Source organism: Pelodiscus sinensis, chromosome 1 (genome assembly GCF_049634645.1).
Source record: "Pelodiscus sinensis isolate JC-2024 chromosome 1, ASM4963464v1, whole genome shotgun sequence".
Classification (NCBI taxonomy): Eukaryota; Metazoa; Chordata; order Testudines; family Trionychidae; genus Pelodiscus; species Pelodiscus sinensis.
The window spans coordinates 158,535,651-158,561,491 of NC_134711.1; the positions used below are offsets into that span (position 1 = coordinate 158,535,651).

The 25,841-nt window shown below is 44.5% G+C and overlaps 1 protein-coding gene across 2 annotated transcripts in view; it reads left to right on the forward strand.

Moving 5' to 3' along the window:
• Nucleotides 1-25,388, forward strand: part of NSUN3 (NOP2/Sun RNA methyltransferase 3) — a 40,423-nt gene extending 15,035 nt beyond the window's left edge. For both annotated transcript variants that reach the window (XM_075908911.1, XM_075908917.1), the window contains exons 5-6: nt 3,183-3,304; nt 24,256-25,388. In XM_075908911.1, coding sequence (XP_075765026.1) covers nt 3,183-3,304; nt 24,256-24,517 — 384 coding nt within the window. In that variant the 3' untranslated portion in view covers nt 24,518-25,388. The remainder of the gene's footprint in view (nt 1-3,182; nt 3,305-24,255) is intronic.
• The last annotated feature ends 453 nt before the right edge of the window (nt 25,389-25,841 follow it).

A 25,841-nucleotide genomic window follows, 5' to 3' on the forward strand; every position in this document is an offset into this window, starting at 1 on the left:
CTCTCTCTGGGTGCCATAGAGCCAGTTCCGAAGAACTTCAGGAACAGGGGCTTTTACTCTCACTATTTCCTCACCCAGAAAAGGTCCGGAGGCTGGCGTCCTATCCTAGACCTCCGTCGTCTGAACAAATATCTCAGGAAACAACGATTCAAAATGACAACGTTAAGCTGCCATAATCCCTATTTTAAATCCACAGGACTGGTTTGCCGCCCTCGACCTCCAGGATGCCTATTTCCACGTCCCTATCCACCCTGCTCACAGAAGGTTCTTGTGCTTCGTCGTGGCGAAGGACCATTTTCAATACAAGGTCCTCCCCTTCGGGCTATCCTCAGCCCCCCGGGTGTTCTCAAAGGTCCTATCCATGGTAACGGCCTTTCTCCGACGCCAAGGGGTGTTTATCTTCCCTTATGTGGACGACTGCCTGCTCAAAGGCGCTTCGGCACACGAGGTTTCCTCACATGGTTCACCTCACGATGCAAGTCTTTCAATCGCTCGGACTCCTCCTCAACAAGCAGAAGTCCGTCTTGCATCCCACTCAGGACATCGAGTTCATTGGGGCCCGTCTGGACTCACTTGCCGGCAGAGCGTTCCTACCGTTGCAGAGATTTCAGGCCATTCAGGACCTCATTTGCACTATCACCGTGAGCCCCACCGTTCCACTCATCACATGTCTCAGACTCATGGGCCACATGGCCGCCACAACGTACGTGGTGAAATACGCCAGACTACACCTGCGTGCCCTTCAGCACTGGCTGACCCTCATATACCACCACACCAGATACGATATCCACAGGCCCGTTACACCTCCACCTGCCGTTCTTCAATCACTCCGATGGTGGACCAGCCACACAAACCTGCTGTCGGGCGTACCATTTCACCCACAGCAGCCTCTCCACCAAATCACAACAGACGCCTCCCTACTAGGCTGGGGGGCCCACATGGGTTCCCTCTCGGTACAAGGCCAATGGTCCCCACAAGAAGCAAGGTTACACATAAACCTCCTAGAGCTTCGTGCTATTTTCAACGCATGCAAATCCTTCCTCATCCACATTCGGAATACCACTGTGACGATACTTACAGACAACATCACAGCCATGTACTAGGTAAATCGCCAGGGCGGCGCTCGCTCCCGTTCTTTATGCACGGAAGCTATCCGCTTTTGGAACTGGTGCATTCACCACGGGGTGACTCCTTTGGCATCCTACTTACCTGGCACCACAAACGTGACGGCAGACTTCCTGAGCAGACACTTCCACTCGAAACACGAATGGGAAATACACGACGGCGTATTATGCGACATCTTCCAACGTTGGGGGACTCCCCGAGTGGACCTCTTCGCAACTCCCGCCAACACAAAGTGCCGCAAGTTCTGCACCAGAGCGGGCCTGGACCGCGCATCTCTAGGGGATGCCTTCCTTGTGACTTGGCGCAGACCCCTCCTTTATGCATTTTCCCCCATACCTCTCATTCCCAAGGTCCTTCAGAAGCTGAAGGTGGACAGGGCTATGCTAATCTTCATAGCCCCAGATTGGCCTCGCCAGCACTGGTTTACATTCCTGCACCGCCTCTCTGTGCGGACGCCGATCCGCCTTCCGCCTCTCCACGACCTCCTCACACAAGCCCAAGGACGCCTGAAACATCGCCAGATACAAATGCTGAACCTAACAGCATGGTTCCTAATTGGCTGAACAATTGTGAATCTCTCTGCTCTGCCGCAGTCCAACACGTCCTAGTACAGAGTAGGCGACAAACCACGAGGAAAACTTACCTTCACAGGTGGCGCACATACTCCTCCTGGTGTACCTCGAACCACCACGATCTGACACGTCCGTCCATTTCCTCCGTACTGGACTATGCACTGCACCTAAAAAACAAGGGTCTTGCGTTAGCCTCCATCAGGGTGCACCTCGCAGCAATATCAGCATTCACACCACCTATAGATTGCATTTCTATCTTCGCCCATCCTACGACTAAACGATTTCTCAAGGGCCTTATCAATATAGACCCACCATGCAACCCAGTCCCTCCTGTGTGGAGCCTGGACGTGGTACTCAACGCCCTAATGAGGCCACCGTTCGAGCCTCTGGCGACCGTATCCTTACAATTCCTCACTCTGAAAACGGTTTTCCTGCTCGCAATAACCTCTGCACGCAGGGTTAGCGAGCTTTCCGTCATGATGGCCATTCCACCATATACGATTTTCCGTAGCGATGGGGTAGTCTTGCGATTACATCCGAGGTTCCTACCCAAGATTGTCTCCAATTTCCATGTTAATGAACCAGTCATCTTGCCAACCTTTTTCCCGAAGCCCCATGCCTCGCCACGAGATGTGGCCCTACATTCCTTGGACATCAGCAGGGCCTTAGCGTTCTACATAGATCGTTCAGGCTTACGGACCTTTTATTCATTTCCCTGGCACACAGGTCAAAGGGTTAACGTCTATCTTCCCAGAGAATCTCCAATCTCGTAACCGCATGCATAGTGCAATCGTACGCAACGAGAGGGTTGCCCCTTCCTTCCCAACCACACGCTCATTCCACTAGAGCCATGGCCACATCTACAGGTGTATCTCTGAAGGACATTTGCAGAACGGCGACCTGGTCCTCTCATGGGACCTTCGCTAAGCATTATTCTATCTCTCTCTCTCTCTCACTCAGATAGGGCAGTGGCGACTGCGGTGCTCTACACGGTGGATAAATAGGGTCTCCTTGCCCTCCTTCCATTTTTGGCGACTACCGCTATGCAGTCACCCATAGTGGAGCACCCGCGGGGACATCCCCAAAGAAGAAAGCGAAGTTACTCACCTCCGGTGCAGTAACTGTTGTTCTTCGAGGTGGTGTCCCCGCGGGTGCTCCACTACCCGCCCTCCTCCCCACTTCGGAGTCCTCTCTCTCTCTCTGCTTGTCTCTTACAGACTCCGAGGCGGTTTCGAGGAACTGGCGGAGGGGCCGGACCGCGCGACAGAAAGAGCGCGAAAGCCGCGAGCCTGCGGCACATGCGTGGTCCGGCCAGACACTGCTAATGACAAGTCTGCGGCACCGGGGCAAGCCCAGCACCCATAGTGGAGCACCCTTGGGGACACCACCTCGAAGAACAACAGTTACTGCACGGGAGGTGAGTAACTTCGCTTTCTACTTTGCAATTAATACTTTTGTTCATTCTTCTACTCATTGGCTATACAGGTACTACTAGATGCTCCATGTTCAAATGACAGAAGTTGGTTATTCTGTTCTGATATTCAGCAGGCAACACTGAGACTCATCCAAAGGAAGGAGTTATCTGTTGTACAGGTGCAGCTGCTAAGGTGAGAAACGGAAAAAAAATTGTTAAAGACACTTTCACTGATTAAATTAAATGATATTGTGGCAAGGTTTGGTATGTGTAACAACCACATCCAAGTTTCATGCACCATACTCCTATTTGGTAAGTACAGAATGTGCTGCAGCATGTAGCATTTTTTGCTTACATTGAAAGTTAGATGAAAGAGTTAATGGAGAGCAGTGAGGGGCAACTGAGGTAAGTGAGTGGGGTACATGAGTGGCTTTCCGTCATCTCAGTGGGCTGGAAGATTGTTGTCCCAAGAGACCGTCTTAGTTACAAAGCGCTTGCATGCCTAAAAAATTGTAAAGTGTGTCAGCTGAACCATAGCAGCACTATCGGGAGGGAGTGCACAGTAGAAGTGTAATTGGATAATCATGTAACTGCGTCAAATTTTAGCTGTTAAACAACTATTCGATACTCCCCAGAGGTGGGGACAGCAACAAATGCGCACTTCCAGGAAGCCCCCTGCCACTCTGCGCAGCTGCCTCTCTATGGGTACGTCTAAACTACATGGCTCCGTCGACAGAGCCATGTAGATTTGTTTGTTTGGCAAAGGGAAATGAAGCCGCGATTTAAATAATCGCAGCTTCATTTAAATTTAAATGGCTGCCCTGCTCTGCCGATCCGCTGTTTGTCGGCAGATCGGGGCAGTTTGGATGCTCCCCTGCCGACATGAAAGCCCTTTATCGACCTCTCCGGTAAACCTCATCCTACGAGGCATAACAGGCAAATCAATAAAGGGATTTCAGGTCGGCGCGGGAGTGTCCAGACTAGCGCACTGAGCCGACAAACAACTGATCAGCTGTTTGTCGGCTCAGCATGGAAGCCATTTAAATTTAAATGAAGCCGCGATTATTTAAATCGCGGCCTCATTTCCCTTTGCCAATCAACCTAATCTACATGGCTCCATCGATGGAGCCATGTAGTTTAGACACACCCTATCAAAAAAAAACGGCTCTCCCCTGCCTGAAACAGAGGCAGCAGCATGAGGTGGCACCCCTGTCCACAGGGGGCCCAAGCTCCCCACAAACAAAAGCTGAGCCATCATCCACAAAGCAGACTCTATCCGTGCTCTGTGGCAGCACGGGAAGGCGGGAGGACAGGCAGAGACAGTAATCATGGAGAGTTGACTTTTAAGCCAGCTCCTCCTGGAGCACCAACTCCTGCCTGCCTTGCCGCTATGCAGGCAGATGACTTAAAGCTGTCTTCCCCCTCACCCTGCGCGCTGCTGCCTCTCTGTCAGAGGCAGCAGTGGGGGTAGGGGAGGGCAAGTGGCTCCACAGGATCTGGTTCTCAGAGGCAGCAAGCAGGGAGGGAGTGTGTGTAATCGACAGGATTAACCGATAAGCACAGGCTTATCAATTCATTGCATAGTTGCTTACATGCTGACATCCCTAGTACACAGCTCTCACAGTCAGCGCCGTGCGCATTCAGCACACACCTCACTTCGCATGCCCTTGCTTTACATGCGTGTCAGTTTAGTAATACCAGTAGGAAAATAACTACACAGACAGAAGCCAGCAATATCTGGTAATCCTGTGGGTAAGCAAAGGTATATGTTTCATGCTCCACACATAGAACCCAATGGGCCTGATGTGGCCCATGGGAAGCAGGCTTCCTGCCACTGATGCAGAGTTGTTTAATTGTAGAACTGCGATATAAACAGCAGTGTTCAAATCTTCAACTGATACTTGGCCCATAGTATTCTGTTGACTTCATTGAGAGTGTGTCTTAATGCAGTACTTTGCCTCAGTTGCAAAATGATGCAGAATACCCTGCTATGAGCACCTAAATAGTTTGATGTGGCATGAGAGGTGTTTTTGATTCCTGCCATATACCCCCTTTGAAGCAGAGGTATAAGTATAGTTTATAATTTAAAAAAAATTATAAAGGCTGCTTATGCTGCATCTGTGTATAATTTCAATGAAATGGTCTGTAACCCTGTGTGGAAATTCTGATGAGGGATATTTCTTTGTTACTTTTTAGCAGAATTATCAACTTGAGACACACTGTTAGTCTAATTTGATGACAAATGTTCTCATCAATGTTGGTTTCCGTTAGGTTGTCAAACTAGCTTTCAGATTGTTTGGTCTTTCTGTCTGTGCTATTTGGACTGTTTTCAGGAGGAGCTTCAGGGCCCGGTTTTGTCCATACTCACACACAAGAACTTAATAGGTATAACCATCTGAGCAAATGTGTTTGCAGGATTGAACCATAAGTACAGGTTGAATCTCTAAAACCCAGGACTCTCTGGTCCAGCAACATCCGTGGTGAGACCACGGTTACTGCTGATCCAGCGCTGGCTGGCCAGTTTAGAAGCGCAGCCCACACTGGGCTGGTGATCGGGAGTGAAGCCCCAACTTGGGGCTGAAAGCAGCAGGACCAGTGGCCAATAGCACAGTCACAGCCAGGGCTGGAGTCAGCGGGGGTGGCCTCCGTCCAGGGCTGGTTTGGGGGCATTGCTGAGTCAGCAGGGCAGGTGGTACGGTGCACAGTCCCAGCAGGAGCAGAACCCTACACCTGGGTAGGGAGCCTTGACCTCCCTTGTCTGGCAGATTGTGTGGTTTGGGACCACTCAGATCCCGAGGGTGCCAGACAAGAGAGGTTCGGCCTGCATTTAGCTCGTCTGTGCTGCCACTGAATTGTTATAGCTTTGCAGTATTCAAGGCAGAGGCCTATAAATAAGAGGTTAAGCTGCAATAAAAATTGTATTGTTTATCTAAAACTGAATGTTGGGAGCCCCGGGTTGAAGAAGGAGGGGCACTTCATATGCTGTCTGTACTAGGTTTAAGACCAGCAGAGTGGGAAAACTAGCCCTTTCTTTATCCAGCGCTGAGAATCAGCAACACAAGCTTCCCCACAATACCTTTCAGATTTGGTTTGACAACATTTTGCTTAAAAAAAAGAGTACAACTGAAAGTATATTATTCATAGTAGCAATTCAGTTTTTACCAGATAAAATTAATACATTTCCTATTAAAGCCTTTTGGTTTCCTGTTAATTCAACTGTTGTCCTTGTATATGGTGTGTAGGAAACAATTGAAACATGAACAATTAAGTAATGCATTACAGTATAATAAAATTGACATGTTTTTGGAGTTGGGTTAAAGAAGAATTATTTTTCTTTCCAAAAAAAATAGTTTCAGCATCTGTATATTGTTTTATAGCTATTGATCAAACACTAAACTTTTAAATGTACACAATGATTCATTCAGAAGTACCCAGCTGTCAAGGCAAATTCAGAGAGGAATAAAGTAATGTGTTTTTTTTTAAAAAGTGTTTTTTATGGAAGTCTCCATAGGAGCAGAGCAAGATACTTTTGCATGACTTCCTGAGGAAAAAAGGCCTCCCAGAAACCTATGATTGATAACAGAAATATGAGTGTCTTATTGCAGTAATGCATCATGTCACCCATTTCCATTGAAAAAATCAATCATATTTGAAACACTGACCTCCTTCGGTTTTCTCTTTTCAATATTTGACATGTAAAATCTAATTTGTGAACTTCTAGCTAAAGGAAGCATACATCATTCACTGAAATTTTTCAAATTTGTATAAATCATTCTGGATTATAATCCTGATGCAGAATCTTGACAGCAGGAACCTTATTTTTAAAAAAGAAATCCCAAAAAGTGCCTGTCACCCCAAATAATATTTAATACAATTATCCCTAAATTTAGAAAAGAAAAACATTGCATTTGCTGAATGTGCAGTGAACTCGCCTTAAACAGTCTGAACAACAAAAATTTGTTGAGGATAATATATTTTTGATCTGTAACTTCCATCAGAAAAAAAATTGATATATTTTTTCTTCCAAAGGGCTCAGTAAGACCATAAATTCAACAGCGTATGCATTGTGATTTTTCACTTGTCTGGATTTTGGAATTTAGGGAATAGATCATTTTTATAAGGCTTCTGTTGTCAGGAGTATGTCAAAGAGTAAGAGCCCGATTCGGCAAGATATTTAAGCATGTGTGTAATCGCAATGAGTTCAGTAAATGGTTAAATGCTGCTTTGAATTTCTATATTACCTTTTAACTCAGAATACTTTGCAAACGTTAAAGAATTTTCACAACACCCCATCAAGAAAGAGCATGAAACAGTGTCAGTCAGGGAGAAACTAAATGACTTGTTCAATTGGTGAGCAATTCAGTGCCACTGATGATGATAATCAGGGCTCGACAAACCGCGGTGAAATCCACTCGCCAGACCTGCACTGCGCATGCGCGCACCACCGGTGAACGGGGCGACCAACTGAAATACGGATTTGTCGAGCCCTGATGATAATAGAATACAGCTCTATTCACTGTCAGTTATTTGCTCTGATGGCCTGGGTGCATGATTAAGATTGAGGTTCTGAGTTCAAACCTTGGTTGTGATAGAGATTTTCCTATTGATTTTTAGCAAGTCATTTAAAATGTCTACTTTCAGTTTCCCTAACTGTGAGGTGGGTATAAATATCTATCTGCTTCAGAGATTTAATTAGAATTAATTAGTTAACTTAAAGTTCTATGCAAGGGCTGATCATTTCAGTTGTTTAAATATAGAATAAAATATGATAGCACAATGGATGAAATGCAAATGAGATAAATTGATATTGTCACATCAAAATTGGCCCAAATTTTGTGATTTAAAAAAAAAAATAATTTTCAAGTTAAGTTATAGAAATGCAGAGCCAAACAATTGTAACTCCTCCTTGTAACAACAAGTTGGGATGGGCATACAGTTATGTTTACAATATAATCTAATCAGGACTAGATTAGATTACACTGATTTTTTTTTAAAGGCAAATTTGATGCATTTCCTCATTTTGCTTTATGATGTCATTGCATAGCAGAGCTAAGATTGGGCCAAAATTAATTGGTATTATTTTTTTTAAATGTAGTCAGTGTTTAGTACTTCAGAGCATTTTAACTCTTAGAAGTCTGAAGTGTTTGAGACAGAAAAACGGCATACTAGAATGCTAAATTTGTTAAAATTCTTATTTTAATTTTAAGTCAGTCATTGATTTATTTGTAACCGCTTGGAAAATTCATTCTGTATTCAGAGTAAGAGCTGAAATTTTGGAGAGGACACACTGTATTCTGAAATATGTATAATGAAATGTTTGAATTGCTATCGAATTACTTACTATGGAACTGTGACAGGTACTCCACAATACGTATTTTTATTATTACTGTTGTGCAGATGAAATGCTGTAATACAGTATTGTGTATGTGCCTACTTCTGTGTGTGTATGTATGTAACTTCAGTTACCCAATGAATATTGGGAATAATATGTGTGATTGCTCATGTGCATTCTAATAGTGCATGACTGTCAGAGCCTTACACACTGCCCCACGTAGGAGCCACTCCAAGTTAGTCTTTGTAGATAATACATTTTTGTTGGGATGCCCCCTCCTCCTTCCTGTGCTTCGTTTTGCCCTGGGGCATGTAGTGACTCCAAGCTTTTAAGCACTGTGGCTCCTGTAACAAGCCTATACTCAAGAGGGACCCGCATGCTGCTTATCTAATGTGTTTAGGCGAGGGAGAATTAATCTATAAGTGCATAATTTGTAGGTGTTCCAAACCACGGACCAAGAGAGAAAGGGACCATCATTTGAAACTCTGCTTATAGAGTTGGCACTCAGACCTTTGGGACCAAAGCCAGCATCACACTAGCCTCTCTGATATGGGACTCATCGGCACTGAGAAAGGAGGAACACAAGGAGCACTAGTGCTGCTCCTCGGCACACAAAGCCAGTTCATTGGTGCGGCACCATTCACAATCCCTGGTGTTGCACAAGAATAACAGGTCAGACCAAGGCTGCTCACCAGCCAGGAAGGCCAGCAGCTACCACAGTGCAGTGTGTCCCATATTGGGACACCACAAGGAAGGTGCAGCAGTCCTGGCACCATTGACTCCAGCCCCAAGCACGGGACTGTTGAATCCAGGCGTGGATGACTCTCCTATGCGTGGAGTGCTAGAGTAGGACTTGGATTCTCCCTCCATGCCAGACACTTCCAAAGTGGCCAGGGACCTATTGGCTATGACAATGCACTCGCCAGCAGCCGAGTCCTGAACCTCCACCGGATCGCTATGCCGGAATGGATGCCGGCTCCAACTGGACAGCACAGCATGGATAGCACAGGGACCAGCACCAGACTTCCCAAGGCACTGATGTTGTTGGCACTGGTATCTGTACTATTGCCAGCACCAGCCCCCTTTCAGCAATGAGGCAAACCAGTCACTCTGAGGCCATTACCTTAGCACTAATCACTGGCACTATCGTGTCCCATATTAGTCAGGCTCAGAGTACGCTTCAGTTTCCGAGGTGGAGATTTCGTGTAGTGCCCAGTACTTATCACAGCCTGGATCCTGGCACTGCTCACAGCACTGACAGAGGAGAACCTCATCGCCCTGGCGCACAGATGTCCTGGCTCCCACGGTGGCAGACTCCGATGCAGTGGCCCTTTTGGACATAATGGGCCTACCGTTAGGGTCACAGCCCAGTGCCAAGGGCAGCATCATGGTCTCCTGCACCTGCCTTCAGCCATGTCAGTTACTCCAGTGCACCAAAAAGGGCCCACGACCGACCTGGTTAAGGCACTGCTGGAGGACCCTGCCACACGGATGCCAACACCACCCTGCCGCCAGCGACTCCCCCACCCAGCATCTGTGTGGACACCAGGAAGCTTGAGGGTCAGGATGACCCGTTTCCCAGGGCATCCTCTTCCTCACTGGATGAGGCAGTAATTGACATTTCTTCATCCCTGTCCATACGCCAGCGCCTCAGAGGAGACCCTTTAAGCTGAAGCCACCTGCATGTTCCTTCTCTCTAGGGAGGATCATACTTGCAGGTGTGGCAGAAACAGCCAGCGACTGCGGCTCACACAATCCTCCTTAGGCCAGCGCCAAGGCCTCAAGGCGAACTTTTGAAGACTGCCCAGGAATCCTTCAGCCTGTGCAGTTTGTTGTACATCTTTTCTGAGAACAGTCCCACACAGTCGAACAGATGATCCTGAATCGTGTGCTGGACTTTGGAGGAGTGGGGGAGCCCAGACACTTGAAGCCAGGCACTGCACCGCATAATGATGGCTGTGAGCATAGTTCTTGTTGCTGAATTAGCTGAGACCAGTGCCACTTACAGGGAGGTGCAAGCCACTATTCTGCCCAATTCCTGGAAATTTGCGCACTCCTCCGCTCCCCCCTCCCCTTTTGGGAACCATTTATCCCACTTCTGCCCCATTGTAGGACACTTCCTCAAGGATTTTCAGAGGTTATATCACCAAGTCAAATACCCGGTCCCTCACTGGGATCTCACCTGACCCTTTGAGCCCCTTGCAACCTGCCCCATTCTATCTCTCTTGGAAAATGGCCTTCCTAAGTGTCAGTAACTTCAGCCATGTGCGTCTCAGAGCTCCAGGCCCTTATCTCTGAGCCCCCATACACTCTTCTACAAAGACAAACTGCAAATCTGCCTGCACCGGGCATCTCTGCCCACAGTAGCCTTCCACTTCCATGTAAATCAGGACATCTTCCTACTGGTTTTCTTCCTAAAGCCCCAAGCAAGCTTTTATTTGCTAGATGTGAGACGTGCCCTTGTCTTTTATATTGAGCACACAAAGCCATTTTGTGAGTCACCAACCTCTTTATCGCGATAGCTGAAAGAATGAGGGGACTCCCCTTCTTGTCCCAGTGCCTCTCATCATGGATCACATCCAGCATCAGGACCTACTATTACCTGGACAAGGTCCCAGCCCTGGCACTGATGGCTCACTCCCAATCCTTGGCAGCAATCCTTGCACAATTCAGAACACTTGCAGGACAGCAAAGTAGCCATCCATTCACATCCTTCTCGTTTTGTCACTCAGCAAGCATGGCATGGGAGTTTGGTAGAGCAGCTCAATGAATTCCAACCCCTCCTCCAGGTAAGCTGCTTGGGAGTCACCTATTGGAATGCACACGAACAATTGCTTGAAGAAGAAAACACAGTTACCTACCTTTTGTAATGGTAGTTCTTTGAGATGTGTTGCTCATGCCCCTTCCAAATCCTACCCGCCTCCCTTCTGGCGAGAAGGAAGTGAAGGGATGGGGGGTCGGCAGAGCCCTTAATATCACACCGTGTTGGCTCCACCACTCCAAGGAGCTCCCCAGCTGACCTAACCTGCACCACTGGGGAAAAACCTTCCGACACTTATGTACCTGGAGCACGCACACACCTATTGGAATGAACACGAGCAACACCTCTCGAAGAACATCGGTAGCTCACCCTTTTTAATGGTGTCTGTGAGCATCTATTTTTGTAAGCCAAGAGGTTACCAAAACCTTTTGTTCCTGTAAATTTTCATTCACAGAGTTTCACTTAAAAAGTGAGTAAATTTAGAAAAATATGGAATTAGCAGCATTAGTCAGATACAGCACAAGCAATGGTTAGATGCTGCACAAGCTTCTTCACAGAGCTTCTTTGTCTGTGTTACTCTTGCTGCTTCAGATCTAGGCTTCTTCTGAGCATAGATTGCTGGTCATGCAGCTGTACTACCTGATAGTTAGAGAGCTATGCAAATGGGTGGACAGGATTGAATTTACTGTTTGCCCTTGTATCATAAAGTAGGGCATAAAGAACAGATCTCCCGGTGAATGGCTAATATGATAACCTAATATGTCACCTAAGTTGCACTGTCCCTTTGAGTTCAGCCTTTTGAAAATGGTCTTTCCTCTGAAAGAGATTGAACAGACCACTGCTTTTCAAAACACAGCTATTATGTGTTTATCTGCATTTGCCAGCAGTTAAAAATAGCGATGTGGTCTCAGTGAAGAATTGATTATTTTGTAATGAAAAGGGGCATTTAATATGTAGTAAATGTACATTACCGGATATATTCTTCCACCCCCACATTTCTAGGCTATTTCCATTTCCATTGAAGTGATGAATTTGCTTAACATGACTGTAAATAAGCTACAACACTTCTTTCCATTCGTTTTCATTTTTTAATCATTCTTTCTATTCAGATGGAAAGGAGATGGATTTTCTGTCTCTGTGTGAATAGGTAAAATTACCTCCTTTTTACTATAGCAGTATCCAGCAAAGCGGAAGAAAGTTTAGAGTTTTAATTTTTTATCTTTTTCCTGAGTGTTATAACTAAATCGCTTCATTGCATTGGGCAATACAAAATACACAGATCACTATACAAGGTCCTAATTCAGGTGAATGTGGGATGCTATATTTAATGTTAAGAGAAAAACAAGACTTGCCCCCACGCACACTCTTTTACATTTTTTTAAGCCTCTTGTTTTTCATCTAAAAGTCTTGTTCTATATTGTTGCCTTCAGGTGTTTTGAAAGAGAGAGATTGAACTCTTGTTTCCATATCTCTCCATATATATAAAAACAAATTTTCTCTGGGACAACAGTGACGTCATCACGTCATTCTGTGTCCTGCCGCCCACCTGCACCCTCAGCTGCGCAGCTTTCCTCCTCCTTGGTGGCCTCACTCAAGGACCTCTTGACCATGTGACTGCTCCTTGAAATGGGGGGACGGTGGCTCCTTCCCTGTGTGCCCCCTGGAGCAGCACATGCCCGCCGCATGGATTTGCTCTCTGCAGCTTGGGCCTGGCCACAGCATCTGGGAGCCACGGTTCAGGTCTCTCCCCAAGTGAATAGCTCCGGCATGTGCCCGTGACCCGAGGCCAGCCCTCTGGCTCAAGAATGCTCTCATGGTTCCGCTGCAAGCTGGGTGGGTCTTGGCCACATCGCACTCCCGGCCTTTTGGGGCCAGCGTGGTTACACTGCACCCTGGTTGCTTCCCTGGTTCTCCAGAACAGCCATTCTGCACTTTGGTCTCCCTGAGCTCACCACGGAGCAAAGCTGCCCCAACCGGCCCGTTCAGAAAAGCTGAGCTGGGAGTGGGCTGTGGCTCCTGCTGCGGTAGCCGGGGCTGTATTGCCCAGCTCAGTGGTGCTCTTGGGGGGAGGGGCCTGCAGCTTGACAAATTCCTGGGAGGGGGCAAGGTGTGTGTAGGGAGGGAGGAAGGGGGATAGAGTGTAGGTGGGGATGGGCAGTGCGGTAAGGGAGGATGGTGGAGGTGAGTGGTATATAGGTATGGAGGCAGAAGGATGTGCAGTGTGGGGTGGGGATGGAGAGGGGGCTAGGCAAGGATGGGAATGGAGGAAGGAGGGTGGGGGTAGGGATAGGTAGTGTGGAGGTGGGGAGAGGGAGGCATTAGGGAGGATGAGTGGGTGTAGGAATGTAGGTAGGGATAGTGTTGGAAGGAGGGGGATGGGGAGGAGGAGGGGTTAGGGAAGATGATGGGTATAGGAATGGAGAACAGAGGAATGGGGGTGTAGGGATGGGATAGGGATGGAGGGGGGGATGACTGTGTGCCATGGATCTCCAGATTAAGGACTAGCGGCCCCGATCACCCCACCGGGCTCTCTTCCCATGTGACCCAAATCTGGTTCTCTCCATTGCGCTCTGTCCACACTGTTCATGTCCCAGCCCTGTGGTGGGAGCTCACTTGCCAGCTGGAAGGGTACATCTGGGGAGCTGCCGCTCTGCAAAGATAGACAGTAACTGGGCGTGGAGAGTGGGGAATTATCTTCGTACCGAGTTGCTCGCATGTAACCCAGCCCCTTCCCTTTGCTAGTGAGTCGGGTGACCAAGAGTACCTGGAACCAAGGGGATTCATTTAGAATTGGGCCCCGTTTTACTGACTGCGTTTGGTTTTCGTTTACACATGAGGCCCCCAAGCCCTCAGAGCACAGCCCTTCCTGACAGGTTACTTCTCCGTAGTCACATGCTAGCTGCCAGGAGAGGGTCTGAACTTTGCACATGAACAAACTATTTTATTCCGGGTGGGGCAGGAGGAAATGTCTGGTTATTGAAGGGCGTGGGTGGCCAGTACAGGCAGAGTGTGTTTGGATGGAACAGTTCATCCAGGATTGTGGTGGAGCCGGAGCGGAGAAGGGTGTGAGTGACCTGAGGCCATGGAAAGCTCAGCTAGGCTCAGTACAAGATTAACATGCTCTCTGGCCACAAAAGCAGCCAGTGATAGAGGGGTTGGTGCGTGTAGGGAGATGGGGGCACTGCCCCCTAGTGTTTGTATAGTAGGTTTTTGGAGTTACAAACACTTCAGGAATGGAGGTTGTGCGCAATGCTGAAATATTCATAACTGAAGAAAATATTATTGTTCTTTCAAAAGTTTATAACTGAACATTGACTTAATATGGGCTTGAAATGTTTCCAAGCAGAAGAAAAAAATGCTGCTTTCAACTATCTTAATTTAAATTAAACAAGCATAGAAACAATTTCCTTGCCTAATCAGATCTTCTTTTAAAATGCTCCCTTTATTTTTTCAGTAGCTTGTTTAACACAGGACTGTACTGTATTCACTTCCTGCCATATTTCGGGTTCCAGATGAGGTGTGTGGCTGACCAGTCAATTTGTAATTCCGGTGCCCATAACTCTGCCATTCTTCTGTATCCATTTCACACAAGCCTTTCCTTACAGTCAGTGGACCCTCTTCAACAGGTTATGGCAGTGGTCCTCATGCAATAAACCACATAAGCATGTCCTTAATTTTAAACAAATGAACAGTGCCGTGGAAATCATCTTTCACTCAGTTACCCAGATAAGACCTCATCTACAGTGGGGATGTTCTCTTCGTTTAACCATCACTGAGGGGCAGGTCAGTGAAATCTGCACCAGCACGAATCCCACTGTAGTCATGGTAAAACTGCTATAAGCCACAATAAGCAGCAGAGAAGCAAACAGAATTGTCGGGCCCCTGGGCAGTGTGTGGGGAGATGGCTCTGTGCACCCTGGAAGGGGGCAGGGCTTTGGACAGAAGGGGCAGGGCTGAGGTAGCTAGCCCCCTCACCGCCCGGATGGAACAGCCGCCGCCTCCGCCTGCTGGCCCTCATAGCTGGTTGGAGTGCACAGTGCGGGATTCCTGCAGCAAGGACCTGCTGGTTGGACTGCTATTGCGGGATTCCTGCCGCAATAGCAGTGGTGGTGGGCCAGGAGCCCCGGGCCTTTTAGAATCGCCAGGCACTGGGGCAGTTGTCCCCTCTGCCCTGTCAGCAGGCCTGATAAGCAGCAATTAATTTACTCCAGAAAATATATTTATTTCAGAAGGTCCCATCTCAGTGGTCTGGGTAGTTCAAGAGAGGAGAAGCTGGATACAGGGATCTTCACGGTTAGCCCTTCCATTTAAGTCCCACTGAAGTCAGTAATGACTTCAAACTACAGTACTGTTATCTAAAAACCGTTTAGTGACGTGTGCAAATAGGAAAAATATCATAGTTGGCATTAATATGACACTGTTTATCTCTGCAGAGAGGCCAAGAACTGAATGCATCTGAAAATAAGCAAATCCTATGGGGTATTTTTACACAGTCATTAAAAGTTCGGATGCCCTCCTCCCTTGCAGGGTTCTAGGGCCTGGTTTCTAGTTCAAGCCTGATTGTCTGCACCACAATTAAACAGCCTGTGAGCACAAGTTAGCCAGCATGTGCCAGCTGTGGGTTTTTTGCTGGAGGGTTGACACATCCGTGAGTGCCACCGGTGATGTTACAGATCACGGATAGGGCATGTGGGCAGGATCGGCCTATGGAGTTCTCAGTTTCATTTGCTGCTTTTCACTACCATTGAGCTTAGGAGAAAAAGAGAGAAGAATGGAAGGTTAGCATCTTTGTTTTTCAATCTGAAAAGACTGAAAAATCTATTTTATCCTTGTTCTGTAAACTGACTTTATAGCTTATGATTTTTTTGTATGGAATACCTTAATATCCATCCACTGGAGAGTGGGATTTTCCATGTCCCAACGTGATGTAGTAGCATAAATATCAAGCATGCTTGTTCAAAAGTCAGCATTTTCCTTCCATGGGAAATTCTGAAAGGGGGGGGGGATCATTTTATTTTTGCACAAAGAATAAAAAACAAAATATCTGATGGGATGCAAGGGATTTCCCTGACTTTGACAGCTTTGTTTTGGAAAAACTATGGGATGTAACTGATATGACTCTGGGATAACTGAGTTCAATTTGATTTTTAAAAAGGGGAGGGAATCTGTAACCGAATTCAACTCAAATGAGAAGGGGGCATGGATGAGAGCAAATGCAATTTCAGATTCTTTGCTAAATGGATGTCTCAGAAGGGATTCATTACTTTTCTCCCATATGAAAGCCAGAAAAGCCATTTTCTGCATAGTGACCAAAAGATGGCACTGTTGAAATGTTGCATAGTTTTAGTAGCATGCCCTGAAACCCATATAATCTTTCTTTTAACATACAAAATGATTAAATTAGTGATACAATTAATGCTGACCCTTCCGTAAAGATGCAGAACATATAATCATGCACAGAAAGAACCATCCGGGGAAGGTGGGATTGGTAATATAAAATACTATACTGGTATTGTTTTGATAGCCACTTATGTCTGTTTTATGAAAGGCTGTGTTTGTAATGCCATTTTTTTTTAAAAAAGGTTGCCATTTTCCCCCTATCACGTTGTTTAATTTACTTTTCGTGTGAAATATCTACTTTTTAACATTAGGAAACTCCCAAATTTTTGTGACATGTAAGTGTTCTCAAAGACATTGAACTCATGCCTCCCCAACAGATCTTTTTTTTTTTTTTGAGATACTGAAGTAATTTTATTGCTCTGGTTTTTTTTCCGTTTCTAATTTAATTTTTTAAGTGCCAGTTTGCTCTCCTGCTGCATTTAATGTGAATCTAGAAATTTCAACCAAAGAAAACATTAAGTATGTGTTAGAATAGGATGTAGTTTTCAAAATCATATCTAATAACCCTGCATTGGTAGAGGGTCAGATTAGATTACCTTAATATAAATCTTTTGCAGCTCAGACTGCTGTAATTCAATTATGCATGTTAATAAATCTGTCTCCAAAGAGATATTCAGGGGAAAAAAAAGCAATAATGAATTTTTTGTAATGGCATGATTTCTACCATAGGGGAATTTACACACCCGTTAATTGCATTAGAGTTATACCTGGGTTTGCTAAACATCCATCAGTAAAAAGGTGTACAGCAGTGCTTTTGCTATTACATGTGTCTGTCTTAGAGATATTTTAATTATTTAAAGATGGATTTAATTATCCAAAAATGTTGGTATCGCCATTTAAAACAGGCATAGTGTGGGCAACCATCATGCAACTTCCCACAGACATATCTGCCAGTCACCCTTAAGTTTAATTTCCCATTTCCCCGTCCCCGGCCTCTAGTGAGTGAAAACTTTATTAAACTGTTGTGAATATTTGATATCACAGTGGGTCCTATAAATTGTGCTATTCTGATGTCTCATGATTCAACATATGACACCCATGGAAGGATTTATTTTTGCAACTGAACATTTTATTTTCTTCCTCAGTGCTTCTCTTCCCTTCCTTCTCTCCCTCATCCTGTGATAAAACCTAATGGCATCTTATTTCGTTTTTCTTCCTATACATATACAGGTGTGCATTATCTGCCTAAAAGTCTTGGCTAGCTGGAAGAGGATATCTCTGAGTAGGCCTGGAAATTGTGAATGAAGCATGTCAATAGATAAAATTGAGCCTCAGCAACTTACCATACTACTTTCTGAGGCAATGTGTTTTGCCCACAAAAGCTCATTATTCTATGTATATTTGGTTAGTCTCTTAAGATGCCACAGAACCACCATTGTTTTTAAAGTTACAGACTAATCCAGCTACCCCTCTGAAATCCTAAAAATAGGTAACGTTTGGGTAGCTTCCAAAGCCCCCAAAATCATGAAGTCTGCCTCTTCCTAAGTAGTGTAATTTTTTTTAGGCATCTACTAGACAAACTGGGAATCGTCTTTCACAGGCTGCTATGCAGATCATCTTCTGATAGCAGTGATTTGTTAGTAGGCATTTTAATGTTAGTGCTATTAACAGTTTCTGTTGTCTATAAAACAAAAATGGGGATTGCATGCAACAAAAATACTAGAGTCTCCCATTGACAGTTGCCCATCTTTATTATTAAGTAGTCTTAAGTGGCTTTCTTATGACTTTCTAAACAAATAATTTTACAGGTATTTATATTGGATTACTTTAAAATTTAGGTTAAAAATAAGGATTAAAATATCAGTTGCCCCGGTGCTGAATTAGAGCTTCCTTATAAAGAAGTAAAGCTTCAATTCCAAGCCATTTCAGTTATGTTCCAATTAATACTACTTTTAATTCAGCATGATGCACGCATGAACTTAGATTTAAACTTTTGAAAGCGCATTTTGTGTAACTAGTTTTATATTTTAATAAAGATAGACTTCGATGTTTTAAGAAATATAATGAAAGGAAACTGAATTGCTAGAAATAAATATGATTGCTTTAAAATAATTAAACAGCTATGTACTTTAATTTCATTTTCACCAAAGTATTTTAGGGCCCTTCAGACATTGCTTCCATTTTAATAATGCATGTTTTGAAATAAGTATTTGATATATAAGTGAACTGTGATATTACCTTTGTAGATTTGAAGCCCATTTCTTAAAGGTGCAGAGTACCTCATGACAAGTGCCTTCAGCTTATCTTTTTTATTTATATTTTGGTTAGCCATTGATTATGTCAGTTGTTAAGGGCACTGAGCCTCTGACAGGATTGGATTTTTAATGAATGTTCTATGTGAGCCATTACAGGCAGTATCTGTCTCTTTTTAACATTGTGGTACGAAGTAAACCTGTTAGATTCTTGAGCCAAAATTATGACGTAAAAGTTCAGAGTTTTTTATTTTGCAGTTTGGTCATTTTGGGGGCACAATCCTGTCAAAATTCACAGGTTAAGCAGGCTCAAAGCTAGTCTTTTGATGTGAGATTTCCAAGACTTTTTTCAGGAGGTTATGTTAGTTGTTCCAAAGGTGCTGCTCCTTGAATCCACATTGAATCACTGCTCCAGACTGACATTCTAGGGGCACTGTACTTATAGGTAAGGTCTTCACTACTTGTACTTGTGAAAGGTGTTATGAGATCTTTAATAAGTATATTGGTGGTAACCCTGAAGTTCTGGCAAAATTCCTGTTTGGTATTTGTGTTTTATCTACTGTAAGTGCTCTCTGCAGATTCAGCTGCTTAGTTTGGTTTGTTGTTGTTGTTGTTTATTTCTAAAACTACAGTGTAGTGTTCTTACTGTACTGTTAAACAGCTGATATCAACTCATCATAGTGGTCTGTCTGTCAGTGATGGGTGAAAAGATTTCAGTATATTTAAAGTTAGTAAATCACTTTGGGATTATCTAGGAAGAGAGGTGTTAAATGTAAGAGACTGCATGTTTAACAGTGAAATCTTACACATTTGTAGCTTGGTTGTAATCTGAACCATATGTCTTTGCACATCTGGTAAGCTTTGTTGAAGGGAGGGGGGTCTACTTCTATGAAAATGAGTACAGTAGATTGTTTTTTAAGATGAGGGGAATGCTTCCCAACATATACTGCATCTCCAGTTAGAACCTAGCCCTTTCTTTCTACTTTCGAGGTTTAAAAAGATGTTGATAAACAAAACGCCCATGGGAGGAAAGTATAAGTTTGTGATTAAGGCACTGGATCAGGATTCATGAGTACCCACTCTTGCCAAAGACTGACCGTGTGCCTTTGGTAAATTGCTTAATCTCTCTGACTCCATTCCCCCGTGTAAGAAAGGAGACAGAACTACATCCTTTCTTCCCTTTTTCTGCCTTCTCTCTTTATAGTGTAAACTCTTTTGTGCACAGACTGTCTCTTACAATGTGTTTTGCTATGGCGCCCAGCGTAATAAATAAGTCTTTGTATATTGCTTGCATGACACATCCCCAAATCTCAGCACTTCCTTGAACCCTGCATAGGGATGTTACAATTAGATTAATCACTTAATCAAATAGTTGATGGATTTTCCATGGACTAATTGATAAGGGCGCGTCTGCATTTCAAAGATTGAAACGCCACATGGAGCCTGGGACCAACAGGGGCTCTTGTGTATTTCAAAGATTGAAACACTGCATGGAGCCCAGGGCCAGTGGGGAGTCCTCCACTGACCTCAGGCTCCATGCGGCATTTTAATTTTGAAATATACAAGAGCCCCAGGAGGAGCGCTGTGCATTTCAGAGACTGAAACGCAGCATGGAGCCTGGGACCAGTGGGGGACTCAGAGTCTCTTGCTGGTCCCAGGCTCCATGTGGCGCTTCCACTTTGAAATGTACAAGAGCCCCAGTAGGGACTCTTGTACATTTCAAAGGTGTAACTCCACTGCTGCGCCCCTGCCCCCTCCCACAGAGCTGGGGGGAACCGGCTTTTAAGCCCCCAAAATTTTTCTCTCCCCTCCCTCCCCCTTGCTCCCTCTTTTTGAGGCATCAAGTGGGGAGGGGGAAACGACTAGTTGACTAGTGTGTCAACTATCTGATAAGCTTTTGCTTATCAGATAGTCGATTAGTTGCTTACACCCCTAACTCTGTAAATAGTATTCGTTACAATACTGAATGTAATTCTGTTTACATGCTAATATGTGGGTGATGAATCCTCTCAGATTCTTGTTTATATTGGGACTGCCTGCTGAGATACTGCATTCATAAATTCTTCAGCAACCCTAGTGTCTATCCAAAAAGAAATAATCTAAATTCAGGAAATAATGTTGACCATTTCACAGGGATTATCCTTCAATGTTTTTTAGTTTTATAATATTTTCATTATCTATGAATACTGCCTCAACTGACAGAGAAGCAAAACTGGCCATTTAACAAAGCAATGCCATTCCTTCTCAAAATGCTGTGCTGTAGTATCAGACATTAGTCTGGATTCTGAGGAGACACTTTACCACAAAGTCTTTTGGATTAGAAAACAGTCCTGCCAATTGAGCCTTAACTAACTCATTTTGGAAAGATAAATTGTAAATTCAAGAATGAAAATAAAGCAGAACATGCAGCCAACAGAGGGACTGAAGCACCTGGTCTAACTTGTCCTTACGCTGGAAAAAATATTACTGAGTTTACAGCATTTCTCTCAAGGTGATTATTTGTGGAGTCAAAACTGTGTTGTTGTTGGTTACCTGCTCTGCTTTCTGGTCAATTGTCCTCCACTAGTCCAGATGCACTCTGGTGGCTAGCTTGGCCTAACCATTGCCCCATCTCTTTCACAAACAATAGCTTGGTGGGAGAATGGAGACAAATGCAGAGAGAAGGGTGAAGAGTCCGGTGAGAGAAAGGGGAGAGAAGCCTCATTGTGTTGAGTGCTAACATTGGTGCTTCACATTCTTATTTTCCTGCTGGGAAGTGTGTGCTGTTTTGAGGTGAACCACTCAAAGGAATGTGCTAGCACTGCATTAGATTCAACTATAGGGAGCAATGTGTTCATTCTGGTAACAAATCTGACTAGGATTCATGGGAGGGAGTATTGTGCATGGAACAGAAAGGAGAGTTGATAGGAATACGCAACAACACCCACTTGGGAAGCTGAACAGAAGTTTACTGTAATTACATTCACTGATGACTTGCTCTCTCTGGTGCCTCCTTAGCTTCTTCAGACAGGCTTTCCTTTCTGTTTAGAGCTCTTCTGACTCTTGACTTATCCTGAACCCAGTTTAGAATGTGCTTCTCTTTATGGAGGTTTCGCCAGACACTCTTTTTATTGATGTTTCACAAGACCTGAAGCTCTCCAGATATGTGGAAAGAGCCCATTCTTTTCTCCAAGAGCCACTTTCTTTTCTCCACCTGTTCTCATTCCAAAGTGACATTCCTTAACTACTGCACTGAACAGATCCCCCCAAAATTATATCTCTCATTTTAACTTGCTCTTCGGACAACGCTCACAGCTGAAGAGTGTTTTAGTTATGCACCTAAAATATATATATCATTATGCTTTGTATGAAAAACCAGTACCAAAATGAGTTTATTCTTCTATCACTACAAGAGCAGTATTTTAAAAAGGAAAAGGTTGAACCTCTTTTCCCACATTATCATAACCATTTCTTTGAGACCTCACTTCCTCCCCTTTCCCTCCAAATATATTCTGCTGATTATACGTATTCTAATATGAATATGACCTATTCCATCAGATCTCAAAAGTGAAGCTGCTTCTTGGTATTCCTTACAGGGGTCTGACACAAAACTAGAAGTTACATAGGAATAGGTGGTGGCGGCGGCAACGTTTTTACTTACTGGATCTCTGCTGAGATAGTTGCCTAGCCTGGTCCTAGAACGGGGGGGGGGGAGGGACAATAAAACAGCGGCAGGATATCTCACCACCCCCTTCCCCCCCGCCCGCTGTATTTACCTGCACATTCACAGGTACCAATAATCACAGCTCCCGTTGCCATGGATCATCATTCCCAGCCATTTGCAACCTGGGACCCCAGTTTCCTCAGCTCCCATTGGCCAGGAACAGCAATCCGTGGCTAATGAGAGATGCAATTGACAGTACCTATGGCCATTCAGGTATATATAGCAGAAGCCTGCCAGGAGCTAACTCTGCTGGACTGGATCTGGCCCGTAGGCTGGTATTTTCCTCGGCCCTGTCCTAGAAAGTGCTCTTTGCAGGCTCAGTATTCTAGAGGGGATACAAAACTGGGTCCTAACCACTCAAATGCATTAATATTAGTGAAGCCCTTTGGGAATGTTGAGTTGTTTACTTCAAGCTGAGTAATTATACTCAGCTGCTTTTTCAAACGAGAGGGGTATGCTTCAGTAAACTTGTATTTAGTATTGCCAGCTACTGAAATGGGCATGTTTCGACCAGAGGTGGCTATATTCCAGTAGTGACTGAAGTGATCTATTTACATATCAGTTTATAAATCATTCTTAGGAGTCTTTAGGGTGAAAATTGCTAGACGAGAGATAGCTGTAAGACAACAGCTTTACCAACAAAAGTAACTCTTTAAAACATTTAGTAATGAAGGTATGCTACAGTCTTGGAAAAAACAGATTGTATTGTATCATGGCTCTTTTTTCCCTTGCTCCCATAACATTTCATCTGTGATAGTTGAATGTACGTTACAGATTTCCTTTCAGCATTTTCATAATTTAATGTGTTGTATTCCTCTCCCCCCCCCCCCCCCCCCCCCCCCCGCATAAGATGTCTGCTATACTTGAAAGCAAACAGGATCTCTGTTTCTTTTTCTTGTGTTTGGAGGTTGAGGAAAAATAACAGACATCATTTGTAACATTGAGACTGTAGCTTTATTTTTTCAAAAAGTGTGGTTGTGCATTTTAACGTTTAGCTTTCATGTAATTAGATATGTTTGATTAGACAAAGCATTTGCTGATTTAGAGTCCAGTCCTGCAGCTGTCAAATGCACATAAAAATTCCAAAATGTTATGTTACTAAACAGAGTTATTGACCATGGTAGGGAGATTATAAGATGATTCAGTACAGGTTAAACCTCTAAAATCCAGGATTCTCTGGTCTGGCAACATCCATGTCCCAGCAGGACCATGGATATTGCTGGGCTAGAGAGCCCCACCTGGCCAGGTTCAGGGGCTGGGTTGGTGGCAAGAGAGCACAGCCCCAGTTGGGCTGAGATCAGTAGGGCCTGGGGCCCTCAGCGTGATAGGGAGCACAGCCATGTCCCCAAGCAGGATCACAACCCCAGCAGAGCTGGGGGCAGTGGGGCCAGTGGGTAAGCGGGGCCAACAACCAGAAGGGTAATTCTACATGCCTAGATGTGAAAATCAAATCCAAAGTGCACTACTTAAATGTTGATAAGATCACTCTGAAGTACGTTGGAATCATAAGTTACAACTGCTGCTTGTAAACTCTTATACACCTTTAAGAATATTGTAGGGTAATTTGAATATACACACTTAATGAGAAACAGACCATAACACAAGTAATTTGCTGGGTTATTAGTGATCTGCTCAGTTTTAACAATTTCATGAAAGTTTATTGCTTGTTGATGTGTTTTGTTTGTTTCCCTAACATCATTTGTTTCTGTCTAATAAATCTGGCTGATCTGCATTTGTTTGTTGTGATTACTTACAGATCTGCCATTAAAGCCTTGTGTCCTGGAGGATCTGTGGTCTATTCTACGTGCACTCTCTCAAAGGCAGAAAACAGTGATGTAATCAGTCACATCCTCAACTCCTGCAGTAACGTTCTACCTGTAGACATAAGTGAACTTGCCAGTGTTGTTTCCGATGAGTTCTCTCTGCTTGCTGGTGTCCAGCCACATGAAATTCTAGTGCTTCCAGCAAGGGGCAGAGCCTGGGGGCCTATGTATGTAGCTAAATTAAAGAAAATGTAGACGAGATGGCATGTATTAGGCTTTTGTAAGCCTATTGAGAAATTCTTAATTTATTTTAATACTAGAGCTGTTGATTAGTGAGTGTTAACACCTGTGATTTACACAGGGTAGAATTAATGCGTTAAAAAAATTAACTTGTGTTAATCGCAGAGGTTGGCAAACCAGCATGAGCTGCTCCAGAGACCTTCTCTGGTAAGGCGCAGTAATACAAACTGCCACCAAGTGGCGTACGGGAAAAACAAAGCAGCCAGAAAGGAGGGGAAAAAAACTGAAGGTGCGGTTCCAGCTCCAACAGAGAAGTAAACAAGAAAAGTAAATACCCTGACACTCGTCCCTCTCCCCTCCCAGATCACCATATTTTTTAAAAATAAAAGGGGGGGGGCTTGCTCAAGTTGTCCCTCCCCCTCCCCGGCAGGGGTCACCCAAGCCACCCTCTCTTTGCCTTTTAGGGCTGGGACTGACCCTCCCCCCACATCTCAGTCTGGAGCTAAGTCCCCCCTCCCGATCTCTGCACTGCCCATGGTGGGGTCTACACTCTCCTCCCCAGCCCAGGGGCTGTCCCCTCCTCTGAACTTGGGGGCTGACCCCCACCCTGAGCCCTATGCCACTTACAATTGGGGGCTGAGCCCCCCGAACTCTTCACTGCCCACGGCAGAGTCTACCTCCCTCCAGGCCTGTGCCGCCCACAGCTGGGGCTGAGCGAAAAAAGGACTCTTTTGAATAAGACACAAATATATTGATTGTATAGAAGAATTTAAGTTCAGCTTTCATGATAGAATTTGCACTACAATACTTCAGTGAGGTGAGCTGAAGTTTTCTTTTTACAGTATAAAAGTTTTGTAATAAAAATAAATATAAAGTGAGCACTATACTCTTTGTATTCTGTGTTGTCATTGAAATCAATATATTAAAAGATGTAGAAAACATCCAAAAATATTTAAATAGATAGTATTCTTATTATTGTCTTACAGTGTGATTAATCGCGATTAATATTTTAATAACTTGACAGCCCTATTTAATACATTTTGTGCATAGGCAATCTGTGCCAAATATTTGCCCATGTAGCCTGGATTTATAATAGAAGCTGTCAAATGATGATTACTTTTGAGATTTAATTTAGGAGTAGGACAATATCCAGAATGTCTCGAGCCTGCAGTTGGCTCTGCTAGCACAAACCTCTAGCGTCTGGACCCATGTGGAGCCTGTAGATAAATAAGTCTACTGAAGCAAATGTATTTCAGATCATGAGCTTCTGTAATATCTGCTGTATATGTTGTTTCATCCTGAAAATTCCAAGAAACTTAATCTTCTATCTAGCAGCATG